The sequence below is a fragment of the Pezoporus flaviventris genome, unplaced genomic scaffold, assembly GCF_033815535.1.
Source record: "Pezoporus flaviventris isolate CSIRO_AGI_PZ_B2104156 unplaced genomic scaffold, CSIRO_AGI_Pfla_v1 ptg000007l, whole genome shotgun sequence".
In the NCBI taxonomy this organism is placed as follows: Eukaryota; Metazoa; Chordata; class Aves; order Psittaciformes; family Psittacidae; genus Pezoporus; species Pezoporus flaviventris.
In genome coordinates this window covers 85774930-85802357 of record NW_026892555.1, presented here as the reverse complement: position 1 = coordinate 85802357, position 27428 = coordinate 85774930, and the positions used below count along the sequence as shown (strand labels likewise).

Genomic DNA, 27428 nt, shown 5'->3' with positions numbered 1-27428 from the left:
AGTGACCTTCTCCATATTGTATCTGAACACTTACTAGTCAGCTGCATGTAATAATTTCTATTACATACTTCTCAATAGCTTATAAAGGTTGAGTCTTCCAGTCATATCAGTATCACTCTACATCTAGGAAGTAACAGATTGATACACTGAACAACATGAGTAATACTAAAATTTACGGTGACACTTAAGTATGTCTCAGTGTATTTTTAACAACTGAAACTGAGATTGCAGCACACCAATGAACATTTCTTCACGAACATACAGCTTGGCTTATTACCCTCCACAGAATGAAATTCAGTAGACAGAAAACCACTTTATCAAGGTATTCATGGCCAGAAGTCTCACTGAGGAGGATACCCAATGCTATTACTCAGGGTTGTATCTTCAATTTCTTTTCCAGTGAAATTCCTTTTGTTTTCTTCAGTCTTCGAAGGGATTGAAGAAGTACAGAAAAAAGGGTGACATTTAAACACAATCATCTTTTGAGTTGCCTGCATTGTTGTCTATGTTTTCATCACTGCTGAAGAAGAAGCTTGAAAACAGGTCAGCTGCAAGTGCATGCTGCTTTTAAATTTGTTTAGCAACTCTTCTAAGAACCTGTAAAAGGAAAATAGTTACAACTTCAGCAGATACTGAAAACAATTACCCCAAATTCTGCCTATTCTGTCTGTGACTTCAAGTACACCATTGGCTTAAATAAAGGACCTAGTGTTGAATCTATTCAAATCTCTGAATATTACAGACATTTAGAAGTATACCAAGTGTGTCAGGATGATCTGTGGTCACATGGGACTTAGTCACAGAGATTTTATCAAGGCAATAAAATAACCCTTTATATGGCTTTACTTCCAGATAAAGATTGTCTTCTTGAGAGAAACATACCTGCAAAAGACAGTGGCAAAAGGACTGGCAGAGAGTGTCTAAGATAATTCTGTAGGGCAAATCCAGAAACTGTCAGACCTGGGGGTTGGACTAGATGACCCAAACTATTCTATGATTCTATATACCATAAAACCAAGTACCTCTTATCAAGGTTATGGCTTTTTGTGTATAGCTGAACTGCAAATTTCAGTTCTCAAACTTATTTTGCAAATTTCTCTTCAGTATCATGGCTGAAAGATCAGAGATAGTATGTCTGTTCCAGGAGAAGCATTAATTCACTGGCAACCATGGGTTTTTGCTCTTTATAGATTACAAACTATGTATGACTTCTTTCTGGAGCATAACAATGGCTCGTTTACATCTACATAGCTGCCAAGAAAGTACTTGGTGCAGCGGATAAGATCCATAAACTCCAGGTGTAAGACTAAAGATGTTGATGGCTCTGTTGTGTTGTATTTTAACAGTGGAGCTGCATTGTGAAGTTTTACAGTCTTGCCTGTGTGTTTTATATTCCCTATATTCTAGTGAAGAACGAGTTCTGTGAACTTTTGCTCTGTTTCAAAACCAAGCTAATCAGGGCAGACCTGTATCACCTGAACTTTTCGGCAAGCTGTGAATAGTTAACAGCCAGTAACAGAATAAATTGTACTGTGTGTTAACACCCACTCCCCCCAAACCAAAACCAAAACCCAACAAACCAAAAACCCTCCCACCAAACAAACCCAAGAACAACTTGAACCACAAAATCAGTATCTGCTTCCTCAGTAGGTCCTCTGGAAGATGACTATGGCCACATTCATCACTTAGTATCATACTAGTGACTGTGAATGAACTGCTCTAAATCAGTGAACAAATCTGTTATTTTACACAAATACATGTAGATTACAATGAGCTGCCTGGAACAATGACAATTGTGGTGTAACAACCTGGGAAACAGAACATGTTTTAGACTGTCTAGGGCTCAGAACTCTGAGGCAGATATTAAAATGATGCAGTTCTTGGTTCTCATCTGTCCCATAAAGTGCAAATACTTGTGACTAAGTGAAAAAACAAACAAGCGAAGAATTCTGCAGGTGGTGTGGAAAGCCTGTGCTTAAAGAACCCTCCTTACTCAAAACTGATTCCTATCTTAAAACAAGTGTAAGAGCCAAGTAAGGCAAGAAATTATCTTGAGACTTGCTGTGGCTAGTGAGGAGTAGTTCTGAATTAACAGACAGGGGACATCTGGAAGAAGGCACAGACCACAGGCTGCACAGTCTCTTCATGTGTCTACAGAAGAAATTCTGACTGTTAAGTGCAAATTGATTTGATGCTGTTGAGTTTCTGAAAGTACCATAATACCAACTAAAACTACACTAATATACATTACAATACAATCCATCCTAGTTTTACCATACTACTCTTTATTAAGCTGTACTTGTAAAACAGACTACCAAATACTAAACTGGATGCAGCAAAGCAGCTTGGTTGTCAAAGTTTGCTACAGTGAGGAAGGAAGAACCCAAAACTTCTCCTCCTGATGTTAAAAAAACCACAGAACCTTCTTATTTGTTTTTAAAATGAAACACACCAGTTTTGAGAGCTCCCCATATACCAACTGGCAAAAGCTCAGACTTTCTTTGTTGGTCATTTTTTTATTGCTTCCGAAATTCAGTAAGATGAGACAACGGACCTCACAGAAACTTTAAGATTAACAAGGAAGGCTAAAATAGATGGGAATTACAAAATAAATACAAAGCTACATTGAACTGATAAGACTAGGATGGGCAAAAGGGATATGCCACAAAGCCATTGGCTCCTCCATGTAATTTAATTTGGCCATGATAAACAAGAACTTGGCTTATTCGTAACTCTTTCCAAACAGGCTTCTGCTCTGTAATTCAGAAGGTTCAAATACAGTGAATGTTAACCCTCTTATAACAAAGTTCTGATACAAGACTAAAAAGCAGTATCTCCAGAGACCAGAAAGAAGACAAGAAGGTATATTACACTCACTTTTTGTCAGTTCCACTTGAGAGCTGAGGCAAGGCTTCCAAAGCTTGCTTAAAGCTTGAGCTGCAAGGAGAACAAAAATACTCATATGGCACTGCTACAAGGCTCAGCATTCACAATTTCTCTCTATAAATTTGTGGAGATATGCTGTATTTTATCAATTCTTATTTCAATGAATTAACACAATATTAACTTGAAATCTGACATTCATGTGCAAATTGAACATAAAGTGGTCATGGGTTCAAGCAGGTCTCTTGGCACTCCTAATGCGATTTATAGCATACACCAACAGGAAATGTTAAATCAACATCTGATTTGAAACTGTGCTTGACATCATGTATTCTTCAAGAATTACAAAGTAGGGCTAACTTCAAGGTTAAAGGAGGTTTCTTGAGGCATTATCCGGTCAAGTTTTGAGTAACTCCAAAGATGGGGTTTCCATCCCTCTCTGGGCAACAGAGGTGGAAGCGAAGTGCAGGGAACAACACAGGACCTCCACATATAGGTATAATCTTGTCAGCAAAAGATTAATGTGGTGAACTGTGACAACTACTACTAGTGACAATTCCAGGGATAGAAAGGCATCTATGAAGCTCCAGCTTCCAGGGTGCACTGTGAATTATGCCATGCCAATTAGAGACAATGCCACGCCAATTAGAGACAATGCCACTTCCATTTTGTCCAATCTGAGCCAGTGACAAATAGTTATCATTTAGAGGTCTTCATTACTCTCAGACACTTAAGGAAGCAAGTCTTTTGAAATGTAATGCAGTAACACCACAGGATGCTACTGGTAACACTATCAAAACAAATTAGGCCTTCAAGCCTTGCAGTATTTCCTACAAAATGTTGATTAGGTAAGATGACCAAATTGCCATCTGTAGCAACATTTAATGCAAATCCTAAGAGATGTGTAAGTAATTCAAATATGTTAATGAACCTGCCCATATAATCCCCAAGATAATCACAGAGAAATTTCAATCAACTGTACTCAAAACTGCTGAGAGCTGTCATAGTCTGGTTTTACATGCCTTGACTGCATCAACTACTGCTGCTGCTAATGCTTGCCCTAGTTCTCCATAGTTCTCCTAGTTCTCCTGCCAGTGTCTGGCAGCTTCTTGCTGTAAACTTTACAAGATTGCTGTGAAAAACGACAAAACCCAGCGACATTTGCTTTTGTCTTGTTTTAGCATCACTTTCCTCAGCAGCTGTACTGCCGTTAAGATGTTTTACTTTCCTGAGTGGCGAACTCTAGCTTGTGTCTAAAAATTCAAGTAAAAAACAAATATAAAAGTAATTTTCTTTCAACTGATAAAATCTTTCTAGTAATCTGGTTTTCATATATTTACCTAGTATATTACATATTCTATTTGAAGCACATTCCTAACCTTTAATTTACATTATGAGCTTTTCCATGTTTACCAAGAATTCAATTACTTTGAAAAGCAGACATTACAGCACATCTTACTTGCTTTCAGGCGTTAGGTATATGGCCACGGTATCTCTCAAAGCACAGATTTCAAGTCTTGCCTAAAGAGAAATACAAATATTGAAACAAAGACAGTGTCCTTGCACCAAGTGAATACCAGTCTCCCAAAGCTTCATCATTTGTAGAGGCAAATATTATTGCAGGCTGCAGTTGTAAGCAGCCTTGTCTTTTAACAGTTTGTTTCCTGTATTCTTATTTGCCATGCTGCTGTATCAGCAGACTGCTAAAGGGAACTATTGCATACTTTTGATTCCAGTCAAACTGTTTGTACGGTCACGGTCACTATGTAGTAGTTTGTAAACATTGGTTTGTCTGTTAGCAACAGTAATAAATCTTCAGTTCTGTTCCATCTTTTCTGTCCTGGATAAAAAGACAGAAGGAGGCAACCTTAAATTGTCTGCCTGGTGGGTTTTTTTTGTTTTGTTTTTTTTTTTTTTTTTTTACATTGAAACAGTGAGCTTAAGTTCTCACAGCACAGCTTGGCTGGGGAGGAAGGAAACCCAAAAGTATAAAAATCTGTCAATATACATTTTATTCTTGGTTTTCCTGTTGAATTTATTTTTTTTCCTCATCAAATGAGGAAGTAGAATGGCTGTGCTTTGTTTCTTGTCTGTCGCCTGGTAGGCACACAAGCTTGAGGATTTTAGTCCCACACTGCACTGCATGTCTAGGTATTAATTTTCACCTAGGCAAACTACAGTGGAGAATGAACTCAACTATTAAGTTTCACAGATGGTCCTTTAGTCTTTAAAAAGCTATCATCACAGATTTTATACGAAATAAAAACATTCTACATGTGATCAATACTTTCAGAAATTTTATTTAAAAATACAAAATGAACTTCATCCAAGTTCATATTCTGCTCTTGTTCATCATATAGATAAAATATAATTCAGCTAGCTATTACAGAAACATCTAGACCCAACTAATATAACATTAAGCTTCCAAAACATTTTATAATGCAACACAGACATCTAATTCCACTTCTAATGAAAGGCTTTTGATTTTAGGTCCTCTCCTCTCCCCTAGGTAGGAAACCAGATGAGATTTATACTTTTTTAGTTCTAGAACTTTCTGGCACAAAATATAACATAGCCACACACCGATTTTATACTTATAAGCAATGCTTTTCTCACCACAAGATATTTCAGCTCTTTTTGTATGGTGCTCCAAACTGAACAGCCTTGGACTTTTTGAAGTCCTACACATAAGATTCTGGAGTCTTTCCTACATTTTAGGAGGTAGCAGTACTATGGGGAAGTGTCACTTTCTCAAGTACCACAGCCTAAATAAACATGGTGGTAGGACAAAATCTACAAAACTGTGGGTCGTGGGAATACAGAGTCACGCTCTTTTGGGGAATTGCTTTTTTTTGATCAGTCTGACCAGGCTTGGAGCACTCTCTCACTGCTGCTTCTGCCAGGATTTTATATGTTTGGAGGAACAGAAAATGACCATGAGTGACTAATTTACAGCAGGGTGAGAAAATCCTTTCAGCGATCAGTTTAGGCAGCAAGTTCATATAGCGGGCTCTCTAGTCAAACAGAAGTCATATATGAGTGGCTTTGTTGCTATTCATTGATTTGTTTATAAATAGACAGTCAACCTTATTTGGCTGTGATCTTACATTAATTCTGTCCAATCCAATTACTACCAGAAGATGGAAAATAAGGCTTGCAACTGGGAAATTATTTTCCCACCATAATGCAAGAATGCTGTCATGTACAATGAAAATTGGGAGTTTGCTCTTCTTGCCTGTTACAGCCATTGCACTCATTAACTCAAAGGGATTTCTTTTAAAAAGATTTTTTCTTAGAGTCCTTTTAAACTTATCCAATAGCACTTACAGCTACCAATCTAACTGTAAACTAAGAATGCAATATAAGAGCATCTGTTCTACCCATGCAGCAAATAAGTGTTCATGTACAAATAGTATAACACACAAGTTACCATTTTGCTATGACTTGCAAGATCCTACTTCATCATATTTTCAAGATTTTAAAGTCTCAAAATACCACAATATTGTTTTTTCTCTAAAGTAATTTTCTGATGACAGGCTAAAGACAGTATTTAATGACATTTCAAACAGATACCTTTACGACGCTTCTTATCTCATTGGATATAGGCAAACTTTAATGCATTCAGACACAAAATCAACACTAAAATACAGTCAAACCCAAGAACCATTATAATCTGAATGGATATTTATCCATAAATCTGAAATAGGTTGTATACTAATCCTTTTTATCTCCTTGCTTTCACTGCTGCAGTAAATTTAACAAATACAGAGATTGTATATCTCTCTGTTATTCTATTTTCTAGATTCAGATGTTTGCCAGTACAAAATATTCAGGTACCTGTAAAGCTCCATTTTTGCTGAAGGATGAAACACACTGCATCAGTCGACTCAGTTCTTCAGAGACTGCTTCTACAACCCTTGACATTACCCGAGGAACTAAGTCTTTGGAAATTGTAAACACCTGATTTTTATAAAAGAAGAATCATGAGCACAATAGCTATATTAACAGAAATATTTTCTACAGTAACATTTCAGTAAAAAGTATTGAAAACTTTGACTGAAAGGACCACTTCATTTTTATCAATGGACAAAAAAAAATTCAGAAGCAACTGGAATACGAAGGATTTCTTTTGATACTTGCCTGCACTTTGACAATTCACCTCTGTCAATAGCTATATGTTATGTGACAATGACAACTTTCTTTCAATGTCTAAAAGCAGCTAAACCTTAAAATATGTGCTCTTGTCTGGTGGATGCAGGTAGTTGGGTGGCTGTACATAGACTGCTGTTTTGTAGATAGCATCTTTAATTCAGGGTTGTGTGACTGACTGCAATTAGACACTCAGCCACATTTTTCCCCCACATATTTTGCTCTTTCTTCTGGAATCCTTTATATTTGACCACTGTCAAATAACTAGTGTTTTTTTGTTCAGTGGCAGAGATAAGCCTTTGAAAGGGCTTGAGAGTATAGTGCTGTAATGGATTCTTCCATTGATGCCATTTATTATCTCCCTGGCAAAAAATTTACACCTCTGTTTTTTTCCATGCATCAAGACCATATTTTTAACTGCTTATTTGTATACCTCTTTAAAGTGATACCTGTACCCTCCATTTGAGGTTCAGAGTTTCAACTGCAACACAACAGCAACACAAAATTAAGCATTAGATCTCTGCCTGATGCAAAGCATGAAAACACTGATCTTCCTTAAAGGGAGCCTTAAGGAAGCGAAAAATTTATGGTGAATAAGAAAAAAAAAAAGGCATGATTTTTCTACACAAAATTGGGGAAAATGCAGGCTGAGAGGTTGGAATATAGGAGGAAGTGAGATTATAGGTTAGACAGACCACCCTTCTCTCAAGGCTTAGAGGTGACAATAAAGTTGCACAAGGCTGGGGGAGCTTGATGACACAAGGAACTGAAGTTGATGTGACTGGAATGGTAGAAGAAGGAAAACGAACCACACAGAATTTCTAACACACCCCAGCCCCCATTTCTGCTTTAAAATTATTTAAAAAATTAAGTAGTGGAATGTTTTTTTTTTTTTTGCTAGAATACCTTTGCTTTTCATGAAGTTTAGAGCTCCTGTGTGACAAGAAAATGCAGTAATTGACAGAAGATATATTAATGCATGTGTGTAAAAGTAAACTGGGGGGGGGGGGGGAGGGTATTTTAAAACCCCAAGATTCCTACACAGGTTTCAGCAATTTAAGTAAAGAATTATGTATCAGGGATCCCATAAAGCTGACCATTCCACAAGGCAGGTCTGCACTATAGGCTAAATACACTGACCATATATATATGTATGTGAGCTATCAGCTGCTAGCAACACTAATTCAAACATAAAGCTTGTTGTAACTGTTTTGACTCACAAAAGCTAAGTGACATACTTTGCTGCACAGTGAGAAAAAAAGATCACAAATCCAACCAGAAACAAGGGGTCATCTTATTCAGCAGCAAATATTGCTGTGCAATTCAACACAAACATACCAGGAACACACCCAAAAATCTTCTACTGAGAACACTGGTGCCCACAATGAGCACTCTTGAAATTTTACTATACAGAATCCAGGAAAAAAAATTCTCAGCAACGATGAATCATCACAACTTTGCAATAAGAAGTCCTTATTTTGAGTTCAGTTAAATTTGAATTCAAAGGTACAGAAACAATTTTTTTTCCACTACAGTCCATGCTTTTTGTTCAGCTGCTGGTTAATTTTTGCTGTTTCAAACTACAGAAACTTGCAGTCTTGCTAATTAAATTTAAATCTGACTCAGCTTACAGAATTTCACCAGAAAACAGCGGAAATAGGAGCTTCATCTTGACACACATTTTCATATTTTTGCAGTATTTCACATCTAGAAACTTGAGGCAATGCTATTTGGGCCAGAATCAGCATTAGTCTCAGGGAAGTCAGAGAGGCTGTGCACCCTTCTGCTGTAGAATTTTAACAAGTATGCATGTTTACAGCATCAGCTCAGTAAGTCACAAATGTCTTTGAATTTTTTAAGAAAAAAACCCTCATTTTCATTTTAATTAATTTTCACTACACTGAAAGCCAACACTAAAAACAAATGCCACACTGGTATATGTTTTTGGTGTTGCTTATGCCCTCATTTGGAAACATTCAATAAAATCAGCAGTGCTTCTGTGAAAACTGCTGTAAGTAAATATCGAAACTGAATAAAAAATATTGCAAACAATATTTAATTTTTCTGAAAATATTTTAATTTATATAAATCCTTATTGTTTAAGGAGGAATAAAATAAACTAAAACATCAAGTGAATCTCATCAGATTTTAATTAGATGGAAAAAGGAGAGCAGCTATACTTGTGATATTTTGAAAGGTGAGAGTGTTGCCACTACCAGTGTTTATACCAGGAGCAGTAGTAACCTGGTAACATGCTTGATGATTTGAAGGAAGGAGTATGTACCACAGAGGCTGTAATTTAAAGAACTATAGAAAATTCCTGCATATTATCACAAAGGGCCAAGTAACTCCAGCTCTGCTAGCATATTATTTTAATAATAATATTTTAATTTTAATATTCACTCCCTATCGTAAGTCATTACCTACCTAAACATTTCAAACAGCATTTGTGCTGTACAGAGACTGTAAGTCTTTGTGGTTTTAGGTTTCCACTTTTTATTCTATGCACAAAAGCGACATACTGCCTTTTCACTCTGAGTGGCATATGTTGAACATCTCTTCCAAAGCAAAGCACAAGCTCACTTTCCTATGTTGTGGAAAGTAAAGTTATTCAGAGAAAGTGCGCATCATTACTATCTATATATCTTTCTCTTTATAAATTTATCTGTATAAAAAGGGAAGAACTGAGCTTTATACTTTAGCTTTCCTCTTCATCAGATGGTGGAAACAAAAAAGTGCAATGGAGTGTTAATGAGGATAAACAGGAACTGTTCATCTCCTTCTGCACTTAAAAATAGCAGTGGCATACTTGGTTGGCTAAACTTGACCCAAAAGCTCTTTTATCTACAATGAAGACACTGAAACAGAGGTACAATTTTCAGGGGTGATGAAAGCCATATTTACCGTACAAAGTACCTTGAAATGATACATATAAAGGTAAGCATGAAATAACGTGAAGTTGTTCTCACCTCTGCATGCACAGCAATGATATTCACTAACGCTTCTTTCAAGTAGTTTCTGACACCTGAAACAAAGCAAACAAGATAATTACTTTCATTCTGTTGTCTCAAAGCCATAATATTCTATGGTTCAATACTGTACTTTTTCTTTTCATTCTTTTATTAGCATTTTTGCAATCACAGACAGAAAGAGAAAGTTCTACAGTCACATCACCAGTCTATTTCCTTTTTCAAATCAAATGGAGAAAGGCACATTTCCTTACAGCAAAAGGTTAAAAAAAGCCAGTAGGTTCCCGTTTCAGTATTCTTCTCTTGAAACCTAATTTCATCAACTTCACAATTTCATGAAACCCTGGAATTATTAAAAATAAATTATGGATGTCTTGCTAGAATACACATACTATTGCACAGGACACATACTACAGCTCCATAAGTTCTAAAGAAACAGAAGGCAAAGGCAAGGCGTTTTGTTTGTACAACATTTTTCAAGAAGATCTTACTGTTTTATCAGCTTCTCTGACTGTTACCTACTGTAACAGACAGAAATAGCAAGGACGTGTTTCTGTGAAAGTGGTTCAGAAGATATTACTCATGGCAGTGTATGGAAGATGTCATGCCTTTGCAGGTATTTCCTCTTGGGGAGGATGGAGAAATCAAATGAGCATTTTATTTACCAAGCATATGAACTGCTTGTCAATTTATACTAAAACGTAAATTCTAAACAGAAGCACATCCAGCAGGGTATGCTTTAGTGAGGATTGTCTCTTAATCCACTATGCTCCTGTAATTCTTGACTAACTTCCCAGACCAGGACCCCAGTTGTGTAAGATTTAAAACAGGCAAAAAATCTAAAATTGCCCCATTTGATTTTCTGGGCACTTCACTTCATAAGCAAAGGCAAATCAGAAATCATTTAACACATTAGAGCATGCGTAAGTGTTGGAAGTGCAACACAGCATAACAAGAGAGCGCTACTGATCCACATGACTTCAACTTCTGATTCCAGTTACTCTAGCATGAATCGGAGAAAGCGCAATCAGTAAAAGATCACAGTTCACAGAACTGTAGAATAGTTTGGGTTGGAAGGGACTTTGAAAGGTCATCTAGTCCAATCCCCTTGCAATAAGCAGGGACACCTTCAGCTAGATCAGGCTGCCCAGAACTACATCCAGCCTGGCCTTGAATGTCTCCAGGGATGGCACATCTACTGCTTCTCTGGGCACCCTGTCCCAGTGTCTTATCACCCTCATTTAAGAAAACCTGCTTTGTCTTGTCCAGCCTGAATCTCCCCTCTTTTAGTTTAAAACCATTATCCTTCATCCTATCGCAACAGGCCCTGCTAAAATGCCTCTCCCCAGTTTGGGGAATTGTGGACAAACCTGGTGAGACCACACAGCTCAGAGATCACAGTGTGATTAAGGCTGCTGTTATAAAAATTACAAAATGAACCTTCAGTTCATCTTACTTGCTCCACCTTTGCTCATATAACACCAATGCAGCAACTTAATCCTGTTATGAACAACAGCTTCAAAAGGAGCTACCAAAGAACATCAAAACGAGTTATTCTACGAGAGAATAGTGTTTCACAACTGCCATTTCAGTTGTACTTTTTTTTTTTTTTAATCACTAGTCCCACAACTCACTTCAAAATCTAAAAAGAAATATTCTAACTTAGGCAATTATGGACAAACATTATATAAAAAGAGTAGGACAAAAGGATCTCTCTGCATGAGGTTGAACACTTTCATCACCTGTCTCTACACTGTGCTATGTGATGCAGTCTGGAGCTTAGACTGGAGGGTGCTTCCTAAAGAGCATTACCGGAAGAGTGCTTTGTGGAAAGTGGAAGGAGAGATGTTGACCGGTGACTCTTGCTTCAACATGCAGCAAGGATGTAGCTGATCTCTTTTGCAGCCAGGCCTCTGTATCAAGACAGCCTCCGTTTTAAAAGTTCATACTGAAGCGGTGAACATGAAGATTTTACTGTTTTCACTAAAAGCAGTTTGGTTTCTGAACATACAAAAGAACTAAGACCTTTATTGAAGGAATGTTCTATTTTTACCCTGGAAGAGATGCAAATAACTGAAGGGGGTAAAGAAAAATACAAGCCTTTCCCCACACATTCCAAAACATCTCTAACGCCTCTTCTTACTCTTTATTATCTTCCTTGAAAAATCTCAGTCACTCTTTCCATTTCAACCAAAACAACAAGTCAAACAGCACAGCACACCAGACTGCAAGCTTTTAAGTTCTTGTTATCTTAGCGTTTTTTTTTTTTTGCAACAAGGAAGGGAGGGAGGGAGAAATAGAGCAATACCAGAAATTTTATGAAATTGACTTTTTTTTCCTCTCCTGTACCCTGCAAAACACATAATGCTACACACAAGTACTTGAACCACACCAAAAGATCGCAGGTGTGTGTGCAAATGCAACACCTATGAAAATTCCTTTTTCCTCTTCTAGCATTTTCCTTCTTCTGCTTCACTTGGTCCCTGTTTAAATCCTTAGCAGTCCTCCTATTGCAGAGAACAAAATTTGTATCACATCTCAGAAGTAAATAAACTTGACCAGGTGCTGAAGAGTGGTATGCAAATCACATTAAGAAGTACAGGGCGAATTTGGGAGCTGGTTTGCAGTTAATCTCAGGGTGCAAAGCGTTGATTTTGGTCTGCAAACCTATGTCGTATTCAGCTTTTAGCACCTACCAGCCTTGTCTTGTGACAGTAGGATCTTTCATGTGGAAACTGTGTTTTTACTTTTGCACAAATGCCACACAAGATTAAGACTTTGATGGTCTCCCTTATCTATGGATACCTGAGCACTGCCAGAACATGTTTATTAATCAGTCGAATTTTCTCTCATTAACTAAGCAGCATTTCTTTGCCCCAACTGATTGTTCTTCAATGAATCATCTCACTAAAACCCTGGTACAGCTGGGGAGCTGTAATGAAGGTGCAGAGAGGGCAGTTGTGCGTGTGCTGCAGAGAGGAGGCCAGCAGGCTGAGCTGGAATGAAGCATTAATAAGGAGACAAGTGAAAAGATGGAATGCATAAAGACTGAAGCTCGCGGGTTGTGTAAAAGGGTTTGTGGTTCCAAGGACTAATCCTTGTTTTCCACCTAAGATCCTAAGCTTAGGTGCTCATCTTATTACCTACCTAAGCATGCCTCTTCTCATGCATTCATGCAACTTGGCTCAGAATAGGAGCTGCTAATTCTGCACTCAAACAACTTTTGGCTATGCTAGCACCAGGTGCCTATCAATTATGTCTGTGGAAACCTTCCATAACCTATTTCTTAAAGAGTCATTCACCAAGTTACTGTAACTATTACTGTTAATTTCTACAAGCATGGAATACTAATGTCAGCAACATCAGCACCAGGTGTTAAATACCACTATCTGGTGTGCACAGCTAGGATATAAAATGATAGTTTATGTCTTCTAACTGAAGAACTAAGAATGAAATGATTAAATTGAATTAAGATGGAACATATGGTAAAAATGAAGTGACAGTAGCTTTGTGTGGCATTTTGCTAACACATCCCTGCTGTACAATAAGATTGTTAACTTAAACCTCAATTAAAAGTATAAGCAGACATATTTTATCTTGCATCCTTGTACCACATACAAGGACAAATGGGTGAACTGAGATCTTAAAGGAGATTATTTTTTGCAATCCCAGTAGCACTAATTAGGTGCCCCTGACCTTCCGTAGCTATGACTGTAAGATCAGGAGGCTCAGCAGAGGCTGAAGTATTTCCTCAGTTTCTTAAGACAGGTTTTGCAATTTAAGAGCTGACAATTCAGCACAAACTGTGCAAAGCTATCCAGTTCAGAGATGGTCTGTGCATATGAAACTGTAGTTGCCTTAACTGCAGCATCTACTAGCGTAAAAGATCTTGCTTGGTAAGCTAAACAAACTGAAGATGGAAAGGAGATGCAACTGCACTTCAAAACTGCAAGTGGAACCAGACAGGGAGAGAAGGGAGAACTACCTACACTGAAGAACAATACTGACACGAGAATGAAAGAGAGGTGTAAATGAACTGACCACCAGTAAATTTAGGCTGGAATAAAAGGTAACCCGGAAACAGGTTTGTTTGGATTATGCTGTGTGGTGTTCTGACAACCATTGCTACTAGGGAGTTAGTCTCCTATCATGAACCGAGCATAAGTACAATAGGTATTTTCCCCCAGCCCTTCTTTCTGTCTTATTTGTAAAGGATTTTCATTTTGGCATGTGGAGACAAAGCCAAACATATCTGAATGTCAAGACCTGCAGGCATAGTTAAGAGATGTACTGTATTTTGAAAAACTACAATTAAAAAATATCCAATTTCTGATTTATATCACTGCACTGTTTGTGGCAAGCTTTGTTGAACCAAAGCATTACTTTTTTGGAGTATGATTCACTGGAAATACAAGCAGTGGCATCCAACTGTGAATTTGTTGTGAAATTCATTTCAAAATGAAAAAATTCTGTCTAGAATAGAATTTTTGTGCAGCTTTCTCTGTGACTATTCAGCAGCCCACACAATTACAGTTTTTGGGACACCATGCTGCCAGTCCTATTATACAGCACTGAAAGCTAATGCACCATATAACTGTAGGTTGCAACTATTAGGCTAATCAAGTGAAACATAACATTCTTAAGTCTAAAATACCTCTTATTTAGCATATTGAAGCACAAACACAATGTCTTTCCATATCTTCTGACAGAAATGTGTTAAGGAAAGTCTCAACAAGCCCTTGCAATTTCTCTCAGGAAAACATTATTATTCTGTTACAGCATAAATGCATTCCACTCGCACTCTATTCTTAACACCAAAGACTGATTTGCTGGAATTCTATCTGCCACTAACAAAGCCCCAGTACTGCGCTAAATGAAAATGGATGGGAAGACTTACGACATAAAAATGACAGAAATGAAGGACAGTTTCAGCTACCGACTATCACAATGGCTGTGATACAGCTTTTTGAAAAAACTTTCAAATAGCATATTCCAATTTTGGGCCCTCCACTTTATGTTATCCTTGTTAGATGTAAAAGTAAATTTACATCTAACAGATGTAAATTTATCTGCAAATGAGTAAAATTTACTAATTTGCAGACTGTTAATCTGCAAATAAATACCATAATACCATAAAGCTGTGGCAAGGATGACTGTGAACTATGGGAAAAGCAGAAGGGAAAAAGATTTGTGGTTCTGAGGAGTAACAGAAACCAAATTTGTAGCTTGCCAATGCAGGAGTCATTCAGGAGATCTTCAGATGGTGTACTGCTACCAGTTGTCCCACATGTAGTTCTCAGAGCTATGTTTCCCCCAAGTACTTAGATGACAGCAATCTACTATGAAATCTCCAAAGTGACTGAATAAGCACGCAAAAGCTGGAACTGCAATACCATATACGTAATTATAAGATGCAGAGAGGCTACAAAAACTTGCATGCACAAATAGAGCAAAGGTTGCACACACAATAAAAATGAAATGTGTCAGAAGCCAACACAGGTCTTCAAATTTATGCAGTCCTTCTAGAGTAACTTGCTAGAGAGGATATGAGCATAAAACATTTTTATGTCTTCTGCAGACTCAAGAGTTCAAAGAATGAACTGAAGTTCAGCCTGGAGAACTGAAACACACAGGAAACTTTAACCCAGGCATGTCAGGTTTGACATACTTTAACTCTTACAAGATTGGCACCTCATTTGAAATGAGCAACTGGGAAGTCAACCTTTCCACTGCCTCTCACTGAACAAGCCTTTCAGGTTGTCTGCTGTGCTAAAAGGAGGAGGGGAGGATAAAAGCACGTAACTGTTTAGAAAAAGCATGTGGTGTCAGCAGGTACCTCTGCTTATCATCAGTAAGACACACCAGACACGAGGATAAGAGGCTAAGAAGGGTCAAAAGAACAAAGTTCTGAGGCAAGTTCACATTCCAATAAAAATTAGGCAGCAGTAGTGAAAGCTGCTGTTTTTCTGTGGAGGAGTTAGAAAGCCATCACAGGAAGTTCTACAGTTCAACAGCTGTCCCTCAATTCTGGCTTTTTTTTGCTAACAAAAAGAGAGAGAGGCTTCACCAGGAGAGTTAACGGTTCTCTATACAGTGACCAAGCTACCAGTACTGATTCAAGACTGAGTTGACTGGCATATTAGAAACCCAAGCTCTAAGGGAGTGAAACAGAAATGAGTCTTGGGTAGGCACAGAGCCACAAATTTAGGAAACAGCAGAGAGCATTCTGGCCTCTGTAGGAGGTCAATACTTGCATGGGCAAGCAACTGCTGCTGGTGGTAGCAGTGTCTCGCAGTGCCTCTGAAAAGAGAGCACTAAATTTGTTGTCCTTGAGGCTTGAACATGACTTGGTAGAGCTAAGAAAACTGATGCCTGGGAGTCTGAAATTTCAAATTTTAAACACATCCAATTGTATGTGATATTTTTACAATTTATTGTTCTGTTTGGTGAGTTATGCCAGGAAGTCAGTCAGTCTGAGAACTCTTTGTTGCCTGATTACTTTTTAATAAAAGCTTTCCTCAAAAAAATTATAACAAAGAATTTGGTGATCCAAAGGGATTAATAATTTTTCATACCTAGCTGCACAGCACCAACACTTGACTGTTCCTGGATGCTTCATCTGCTATGCTGGTAGTAAACTTAGAGGAGGACAAATAGAAAAAAACCAAAACAATGCTCAAAAAAAAAAGTCTGCTCTAAGTCAACTGCTTTTAAATTATCTGATGTATGTTCTTTCCAGTTACATTATTACATTACACCCTACTGCCAGGTTTAACTGAACAGATATTGGAAAAGTTAATCTCCTAGTTTCATGTATATAGTACCAAACTCTACTGCAACAGACAAAGTGTTTTGTACTGTATGTCAGTTAAGCTCCTGCAGCCCTTCTCTAAAACTGCTCTATGAAACTACCAGAAAAAAAACCCTGCACATATGTACTGCAAGTCCTTAATCAGTGCTATGTAGTGCACATTAAAAAAGAAACTAATGAATGGTATCCACAAAGCCATATAACTTCTTTACACAGTCTGATTTTAACTGTTGAATTTCCTCTAGGTTCTGGCTGCACTGCAGCTGAAGCAATAGCAGTATTTAACACCTGCTTTAACTACAGTTATTCTAGCATGATTTCCAGTGTGGTCAGGACATTTTTTTCCTCCAGGAAACATGTTACAAAAGCAGTACTATGGACTAGCAGGATACCCTATGGGATGGCAGCCTATTATTTCTATTTCTGCAGCTCCTGGAAAGGCACGACTGTGCTATGCTATACACCAAGCAAGCATCGTCCTGCTCTGTGAAGCCTGCTTGGGAATTTCAAGGTTAGATGGATGCCTCCTGACAAGCCAAGGTGCTGAACTGCCCAGCACGCATCACAGAATTTCACTTTTCAATCTAACCAATAGCTACCAACTAAAATCAAGTAATCTTTTTGAAAACAAAAAATACAAACAGGTAGAAGAGAATAGGTAGGAGGGGGAAGAGGCACTAAAAAGCGGAACATTGTCTGGGGTCGCAGCAGGTCAGTGGAGTAGTCAGCACCATCTGCATGCAGAAGTTGCTGGAAGAAATAAAATAATCAAAAATAAGCTGTGCAGACATGCCTTGGTACACAAGTTGCAATTTAAGAGACCTACAGAATGCTATGCTTCCCATACCTAGGGATCACTGCCTCACACCTTCCAGAGCATGATGAAGCTCTATCAACAACCTTATCCCAAGAAATGAACAACAGGCAGCATAGACCAAAAGTGAAAATTAAAATGACCACCAAAATATTTTTAGTCTGCAGCATTCCAAATAAACATGTCTTAAGTAAAATATTGCAGAGACTCAGGCTGTAAAACTATGGAGAATGTATAGAAAAAACTTTTTATGTTATGTTGCTATTGTGAAGCTATTTGGAATAAATTTATTACTGACTCTTCTGGAACATTCGGATTTGAAAAATATATGTAAGCAATTTAGGTTTAAAATTAAGCACCCTGGATGATACGAAAGCAGACAGTGGCTACCCATGAGGTCCAAGACCATGCCTGAGGCTACATGAAAATCCATCTGAATAAAGGTGTTGTCCTGCCAAATTATTTAGAAATCTAACATTTATAATCAGCACAAATTTAATGTGACCTACAGTCTGTTTAATTCAAATGCAGGAATTAACTGAAATAATTAGATTTCCATTATGAATAAGAATTTTGTATGTTTCCAGAACAATAAACTGTAGGGTATTTTTTAATGAAGCAAATAATTTATTTAATGTTTCTGGAAAATATTATTAAAAGTTTGCTACTATTTGCAGTTACTATAGTGAATGCAATACATTTTCATTTAGAAAAGTGGTGTTTTCACTTCCAAGACTTCTTCCAAAACCTTTCAAGATAGTCTCCTGACTGCAGAATAGACAGAAACCTATCTTTTTTGCAGGCACGAGTCTTTCATGAACTACAACAATGGCACATGAGTATGTCATTCTACTTTACTGAAGTGCCCCCACCCACACACTGATATCATCTAACCTGACACCCCACAGATGTTTTTTTAAAATGTAAGAAAAAAAAAAAAAGAGACACGAGTTGGAATTTCCCCATGGACATAACAAAGCAGCTCACCTCTACTCTTTACAACAGCACACAGGCTTCTTCCTACAAAGACGGTTGATAGGAAATCAGCTTCAAATACGGGTAGTACCAGTGGCCTGTTTTCTAAATTAAGGTAGCTAGACAAACCTGTTTGTTTCTTTCTAATTAATAAAAGTGTATTTACCATCACACTTCGTTGTGTGCCCTGAATAAAAACATTTTTAGAAAATTGTCTCTAGGATGTAGTTGTACACTTGTATCTGGCAGTAGCTCTGAAATAGAACTCCGGCAGGTCATAACCTTTACCACCACTTAAGCTGCTTTATTTACTTATTCTCATTTTGACCCATAAATAATTTTCAAGTTGAATTTTAAAAAGCTAGTGATTAGTAGCAGTCATAAAACAAATAATGAGCAGTGCAAAGAATGGCTTTCACTCAGTTATTGCTTCTGCTTTGCCCAAAGAAATACACACATTACCTCTCAGAGAATTAAATGGACATCATTATGTTCAGTAAATTCCTTACTTCACAATAAGATTTATGCAATCTGATTAAAAATACTATTTTTACCACTCCAAACAGGATTACATATATTTAAAAAAAATGTGTATATTAAAAAATATAGCCCCATGTAAAAGAAAGGGCAAAGTTGGAGGAAAGTAATTATTTAAAAGCAGTCTTGAATTGAAGATACAACTACAGCATTTACAGGCTTTTATGGATTCATATGATAAACCTGAAGCAACTGAAATGCCATACAACTGCTCCAATGTTATTACAGCAGGTTAAAAAATCCCACTTACAGACAGGGGTCTCAAACCTCATTTGAGTTTAACCAAGAATGTAAAGTTTTCGACTCTGCCACTTCCTGCTATTGCTGGAAATATTCCCTCCTTTAAACGGAGATGGATTTCAAGGTACTGTACTTAGTGTTGTTTTGAGAGTACATTCGGAAGAAAATGTGAACGTGTAGGCAAACTGGAAACTCTCTGGAGAGATTACCCACTTATTTAACCACATTTCCTGTTTTTTAACCCGTTTGTCCCAAGTCAGTCCTTAGACTACTGACAAAAATAGATACAAGCCTGCTATAAATAGCTTATTAGCAGGTCTTTCTTGGTAAAACTGAAAATGTTTTGATAAATTCATTGCTCTTACTAGCTCCATACTTATTAAACTGTGAATTACATTAATGTTTCCTTGAAATTCTTCTCTGCATAGCTCATGGTAATTATAAAGTGCTTTAGAAATCAGAGTAGTCATTGCAAGAATTAAAAGAGACCTAAAAAATAGCCATTGATAATTGAAACTTAATGATGAAATTACTGGTAATCTATGCGGGAAAATGCTTTTACAAAACACAGTTCTGAAGCAAGGGAGAACAGAACCTGATCACTAGGTTCTCAGTCAGAAACTAGCTAAGTATTTTGAGATATGAAGGCCAGAGCACTATGCCTCAGAATAAGTCGCTCTGATTTTCAGCCATGGCACTGATGTTGATGAATGCCACTTGAAGGACTTGACACATGTAGCCACAAAACTACTCTCTAAAACCATGCAACACAAAGGATTTCAAGACTTACAGTACTTGCAGTTTTTGAACTATTTTAATTCAAGCAATACAAATTATGTAATGATGTTCAAAGAACCCAAAAGTTTGTGTTTCAGACAGCTTGGAGTAGCAAGAACTCTAAAGACTGCCAATACCATGATTAATGCTTTTGTCTATTGTAAGGAGTCTACTGTAGACTGAAATTCAGTTTACAGAGGAGAACACTAAGAGAATACTACTACTTCTGTGTCCTTGTGTAGAGCCCAAATTAAGATGTCTTTAAAGAAGCTACTGAAGGTGTTCCAAACTATCTGGTATTCCATCCAAACCGCCAGAAGGATCTGAGGGACCGCTGAAGAAGTCTGAAATCCAAATACTTGCTGCTTTCTGATCCTTACTACACTGCTTCTTGGGATAGAATATCATCTGCTTTATCACGAAGAAGATATGGAGAAAAACCTATAAAGGCCAAAGACTATAAGAGGAAATGTGACACTTGATAGTGCTTTACTTGGTAAGAAGAGATATTTGCTACCATCTTATTTTAAAACGTGCACATAGCTGAAGGCCAGTTCGATCTGTATTTGATCAGAATTTTCTTTTTAGATAATTTACTTTCATTTGTTGCATCAAACACAGTAACAAAGCATAAAGGGCCTTTTACCAACCCAGACCTGAAAACTATGAGAAAAGGATGCTGCACACCATGCTGAGAATTGAAACAATAAAACTCTCAAATTACTTCTATTATTGCGGAATAAGGCAAATTTCAACCTGGCAATCTGGTAACAAGAAATGTAAATAGCAGAAGAAAACAATCAAAACCGTCTAAAACAAACAAAAAGCCTATGTGCTAGAGTAAAAAAAGACCTACTTCATAGCTTATAGCCATCCATACCTCTTCATGTAAGCATACACAGGTATCGGCTCACCCAAATCACCGCATGTAAAGAAACGCATTTGTGACCCTCACCTGACCCCATACTTAAGATATATGACCCATATAGTCTTGTCTTTATGTTGCTCTCATTTAAGTATTAAAAACATTGTCAGGCACAGATACAGCCATTAAATGGTGCTCTACATGCAGTTTGCCTCATCAACATGTGGTTGTAACCCATAAATGCAGCCTCAAGACAGCATAAGAATACAAACACTTCACAGCCAAGTTGTGCTCTACAGATTTAGCAGCACTTAAGAAAATCTTAAGGTTTCTACTTCAGCATTCACAGTGTTGGGGCAGTTAGATGTTTGGTTTTTTTTTGCTAACTTTAAGTGACTACATGTGATTGACTTAAGAAACCCAACAGTATCAAATAATCACAATTATCAGATATTTAAAGTAGCTGGTTTGAGGTAGACGAAAAAAAGAACTGCGTTATGAGAAATGACATTTCACCAAACTACAACATAATGTTTGGGGTTTTTTTGGATAGTGTATATTGTTCTTCCTGAGTGGGAAAAAAAGGTTCTGAAGAATGAAATTTAAGTGTGAGATTCTTAGATATAACAAACACTCCTTGACGTGAAAATTAATATATCTAAGGATGTATTATTACCTTAATTTTTTCTACCAGCAACCCATTAGCTGTAGGATGGCTCCCTAAAAAATACTGCTAATTTTCCCAAAGAAAAATTTTTAACAATTTCCCCCCTTCTGTCCCTCATAATTTACAGCATACACTTGTCACAGCATCACCTATATAAATTCTATTATCACTAGATCGCTATTATAAGAACAATTTTAACGCTGAAGGCTTTTCTTTTGATAAAGCACCAATAACCAACATGAAAGGTGCTGAAAAATCAATAGGGCACACATCCCTGGTATGAGTAGGTTTCCACCAATTTTAGCAGTTTGTAAGGCAGGATTGAGATCCTTCTATGTATATCCAGAGTGTGAACTTCATAGCTATTTTCTGGTCACAGAACATTCTGAAGTTGCCAGTATCTGTGAGCAAGAAAAACACTGAAGCAAAACATAATATTGCATGTAAGAGGGGACAGACTGATTAGTGTGTGTATATATATGTATTTGATATATTGGATATATTTAAAAAAAAAATCTTCTGCATCAACAGTTTTCTCACGAAATAAAGTTAGAGCATGCTAATCAAGAAACTGCTCTGCTCCTTAAAAGCTCTCTCTGTGCTTTGTTTTGGTCCCTCCTTCCCCACCCCAGATTCAAGAAAAATAGAGAAACTGCAGAACAGACGAGTGGTGGGTGGTGGATACTAAGAGTTTCATCATCTTGTAAACCTATACCAATGTTCTTCTGAAGCCTGGCACTCACATTGTTTCCAGAACTGTAGCCTGTTTGTTATTTACCTAAAGCATTTTCTAAATTCTTCACAAGTGAGCCACTTAGGAAAAAAGAAAACAATTATACAGCTTCACTTCACAATTTTGACACAGTCTTCCAAAAGCCCGAGTGTGATAATGTATCATATTTGGTGGTTCTTGCCAATCCAAGACACATCTCACTATACAGATGTGCCCAGTCACACATCTAGTGGTGTCAGCGGGGATTGGAGTCAGCAACAGACTTACCCCTTCTCACTGCCCCCAGATATTCCAATACAGGAGGCAAGAAGCAAGAATATGAAAAGATGTGCTTCACAGATAAAAGAGGGTAGCTATACGCACCATAAAGATACAGAATGACCAATTCCATGGCAAAAGCAAGCCACTTCTTTAATTGTAAGGTATACTAAAAATCAACATCTCTATCAAAACTGAGAACAGTTGAATAAAAAAAAAAAAAGTCAAGCAATATTTCTTTCCATTAACACAAACCAAGCATAGTCTACAAGAATATTCATTTATTTCTTTCAAACACCCTGAAGGTGTCCTTTCATGATTTTGTAAAACCTAAAATTATTAAAACCTTTCAAAACACAGACTCACTCAGGAAACTGTGTGTTCTTCTCATAATTCCTGAAGTCACTGGTACCGTAATAATAGCCTGTCATATGCAAAATGACAGCAATTTCATAAACGAAGAATGGGCTTAGAAGTATACTATGTTTATGAATTTACTTCAGTTGTCATTCAAATATTATTATTATAAGAAATGAGAAAACTGAAGCCAACGAATCCAAAAGAGACCAATTTCATCAAAAAAATAATTTGCAACAATACAGACACTAATAATTTTAGTTTTCAGTTATGTCCAGCATCTGTCTAACCTTCAAGCTACATAAAAAAACCCCTTAGTCACCAGTGAAACATGACCTGCATTTATTATAGTGACTTAAGACAGACACACTTTGGTAAATAAAAGAAAAGGCAAACCTGGCAAAAGGAAGTAGAGTATGAACTTTTTAAAATATGTTTTTTTCCAAGTAAGAAACTTTAGAAGTAGTGTTTTGAGCAAAAAGATTACTAGCAGAAATATGGTACATAATTTTCCTGTCTTTTAGAGTGTAACTTCGTTAGTACAATTAATGATTTTTTTTAATCTTGCTATTCTATTGAATTATAACAGAAGTACAATGGTCACAAGCAAGCAGCACAGATAGAATATAAAACAACTAATACTTTTGGAACACGATACTGCAAAGGTCTGTGAATGTTCTTAACCCAAAAAATCCAAGGAGTCAGCCACACACTGAAAGAAACCACAGGACTGGCTGTTATTATTTTTACATACTTTCTTCTAAATGGTTTTGTGTACCATTTGTGGATACACAGAATTTTTATTTGTCTGTAGTAATTAAATTCAGCAAACTGGCAACCAACTCAAAGCCATGGTATTAGCTTACAAGCAGCCACTAATAGGTAGCAGTATTTGTAGGCACGGTGGAAGTACTGAGTCATGGGAAAGATCTGCTCAAAGAAAGGGACCTTGGTTACAGATGCAGTGGATTCTTTGAAAGATGTAGCAGAGGTCATGCTCTGCTTCATTTCTCCAAATACTCGAATTTGAATTTTATGGCAAAATCTAAGGGTTTGTTTTGTTGTTCCCTGACTTGGTAACTTGCAGTGACCTTGAAGAGGTAGTCATCATTTTGATTTTCAGCCAGTCCTTATTTCTACCAATGTACATTATTTAAATATGAATCATGTACTGCAGTCAACTGCATGTAGATCAGCAAACCAGTAATAATTACTCACAAAACTACACCTTAAATTCCTGGCAAAAAAATGACATAAATAAAATTCTACATTAAATTCAGTTTATCTGTCTGTTTAAATAATGAGTGAGCTAGAACCAGACCACAGCAGCTTTTAAAGATGTCACTGCAGTAAACGCCAAAACAAAAAAAAAGCCAAAACCCAACAACAACATTAGTGCCTTATACTCTGCTAGGAAAAGCAAAAAATAGGTAAAAACTGTTGTGAGGCACATACAGTATTCAGTGAGAATGCATATTTATCCTATTTATTAGAGTGAAGGTGAGACACTGTAACTGGCTTCCAGTGTTACCATTTCACAGTTTTTCATTTTCAAGTTTCTCTGAATCCCCACAGCATTTTGAAACAGGCATGGGTTTAAAATGGAGAATGTCTTTCATGACCTGAAAAAAAGATCCTTAAAATCTGTTCAAGTCCAAAATTAACATTTGGAAGCTATCTGGACTCTGGAGTGACCCACAATAACTGGAAAGTTTAAGATTTTTCACAGTTCAAAGTAAAGGCTTTTAATAATTTTGAATCACTTCAACCACTGAACAAGTCCAACACTATAATTTCATCCACACATCAATAAAGTTTAAGTGTTTCATTAAATTTAAATTGCTATTTGTCGCGTAAAGAAATTTTAAGCTAATGAAATGCTTTTTATTACAATGGATCTGCTGTACTGTTAGGAGCCTATCATATTTTCCCACTTAAAAAGTTAAGAGTTCAAGGGCTTGATAACTTGGCTACAGAGAGAATATGCTCCAGGCTAAATTTTGTATAGCAATTTTGTATAAAAAGCTGAGACTTTTTGTTACACTGAAATTTTCAACTTAAAACCAAGCAGAAATGGTTACTGAAGCATCAAGCTGTCTTCCCCACTTCGCTGTTTTTTCTGTTCAGTGCCAAGCTACATCTTGGAGATTGTATTTTCATCAGTGTTTTTAAAATGTTAGTAACTGCAGCATTCTTAACTACTGCGCATATTCAAGGATTAGAAAATAATTTTAATAATTCCTCTTTCACCTTGAATTCAGTATCGTTTATGCGATGTTTCAAGCCATAACCAGAACATGAACTGACCAGTGAGATTATTGAGGGTCTCAAGGCTTTTGGATTTCCTCTGCTGAGCTTGTCTGCAGCAAACCCCAGGTATTTTAAGATGATTCTCTACATCTGCACAAGTGATGCAGGAGGGACCATAACAGTGTATTTTCTATGGCCCTTGAAGAATCCCCACCACAAGCACCTCTATCAGTGATGAATACACAGTTATGGATTGTTTCTAACTAGCACAACTATGCTAAAGGATAACAAGAGAAAAGCATTCTCTAAGCACACAGTGTGAATAACAGGAATCATACAGGCAGCTCTTCTGGCTGTTCTGATGCAGTTGAGTTTACTTAGACCAATAGCAAAGTTCTAACTTGGGACTTTCTATTTAAATATTACAAACAAAACTTCAATCCTTTATAATTTGAGCTAGAGGACTGCAACTTAGCTTCAAACAGCATCTGACAAGCCTCTATTACAGATCAGCCACTATCAGTCATGATCTATAAAAATCTTTGAATGCCATACTGGAGGCAAGTATGGTACAACTTCCTACAACATGCTGACAAACAAAAGAGAGTTGTCAGACACTGCTGTAAGTAAATCCTCTAGAGTTGCAGTAACTATCATCTCATTTAGGTATTAGAGTGACCTCTAATACTGTCAGTTAGAAAGGGTACATGAACAGACACAATTCTCAAGCTACAAGATGACTATGATACAGTCTGACCAAGAAATTGCAGCAACATTTTATAGATAGAAGGCTTTTGTGCTCATGCTCTTCCCATCCCTCAAGCAATATAGGTCTAGGTCCTCCAAGTTTTCAGGTGAGAAAGATTTTTACAAACAGAAACGCCACAAATTATCGCAGGAAGAAGTCTGAAAGGTAAAGCCAAAGAGAAGATGGGTGGGATAGGGATGACAGTCTAGTAGACAGCTACTGGTATACTTAATAGCCAAAAACAATATAAAATGGGACTGAGTGAAGGCAGACACGTGCAAAGCAAGAGGAAGCATGAGAAATAAAATAGTTAAGTTGCAGATGAACATACTTTACGCTTGCACATGTGAACTCTAGAGTCTGCTGAGACCAGCCAAGAAACTCAATGCAAAATTGCAGGAGAAAATCCTGCATGCAAGAAGTATGCAGAAGCACAAGAAGATATCTAATAACGTCTACATGCAAGTGCAACTCAGTATGTGGCAGGTAGGGACCAGAAAATGCAGTGCCTCTTCAGGACAGTTTCTGCTGTGATTTCTGTAACAGTCAGAAATTAAAGATAACCAGTCAAGCAGAAACTATAGGAAGCTGAAGAAAAAGTTCCTTCTTCTGTTCTCACCTTTTGCAAAATTTTTTTTTTCCTGTTACCAAGTACAGAAGGGGTAAAATGTCCATTAAATTTCACTAGCTAGAATGATCCTTAATACTTATAATTCAGACACTAACATAATGTGTTAAAGAAATCATATTGTTGCAGAAGTGAAAAATACAATGAAACCTGAATGTCTGAAAGTGAAATTGATGAAAATCTGAGGTTAAAATGAAGTTACACAAATGAAGGTATTTTGAAACATGCAGTGAAACTTGTACTTATATTTCAAGCAGGAAATCAATTTATTTTTACAAAATTAATTGAAAGGCTACAGTATGTCAACCCCTGACTTTGAAATTTTAGTACGATTCAACTCTGTGAAGAACTGTATGTAGTAAACCAAATGCAAGAACTGCATTCGTGCAACACATGGATTCTTACATTTGACAGTTAAACAGGTCATTTAAGGATGTTGAATTCAACTCATCCTAATAAAAATTTGATTGTTGACAAAGAACATAGTTATCATTTCCTTACTATAATGACAAAATATAAATTTAGTAATGTATGATGGAAACTGGTTTGAACAAAATGCAGAAAATGAAAAAAGAAAGCATATTTTAACTGGAATACTTGAAGAGGACTGCGTATAAGAACACTGGTTTTCTAAATGAAGTTATAACACACCAGCACAGACACAAAGCTGTTTCTTCAAATGCTGATCCTCTTTTGTGCAGTCCTGGGAGGAGTGGGGTAGGGGGAAAGGAACAAAACAAACACCCTTTCCTCTTCCCCCCCAAATT

General features: G+C 37.0%; 1 protein-coding gene across 2 annotated transcripts in view; it reads right to left on the bottom strand.

Moving 5' to 3' along the window:
* Window positions 1–271: 271 nt before the first annotated feature.
* The window catches only part of EXOC2 (exocyst complex component 2), a 124307-nt gene continuing 97150 nt past the window's right edge, over window positions 272–27428 (bottom strand). For both annotated transcript variants that reach the window (XM_061449344.1, XM_061449343.1), the window contains 5 exons: window positions 10002–10057; window positions 6721–6843; window positions 4343–4404; window positions 2878–2937; window positions 272–597 (listed from right to left, as the gene is read on the bottom strand). In XM_061449344.1, coding sequence (XP_061305328.1) covers window positions 504–597; window positions 2878–2937; window positions 4343–4404; window positions 6721–6843; window positions 10002–10057 — 395 coding nt within the window. In that variant the 3' untranslated portion in view covers window positions 272–503. The remainder of the gene's footprint in view (window positions 598–2877; window positions 2938–4342; window positions 4405–6720; window positions 6844–10001; window positions 10058–27428) is intronic.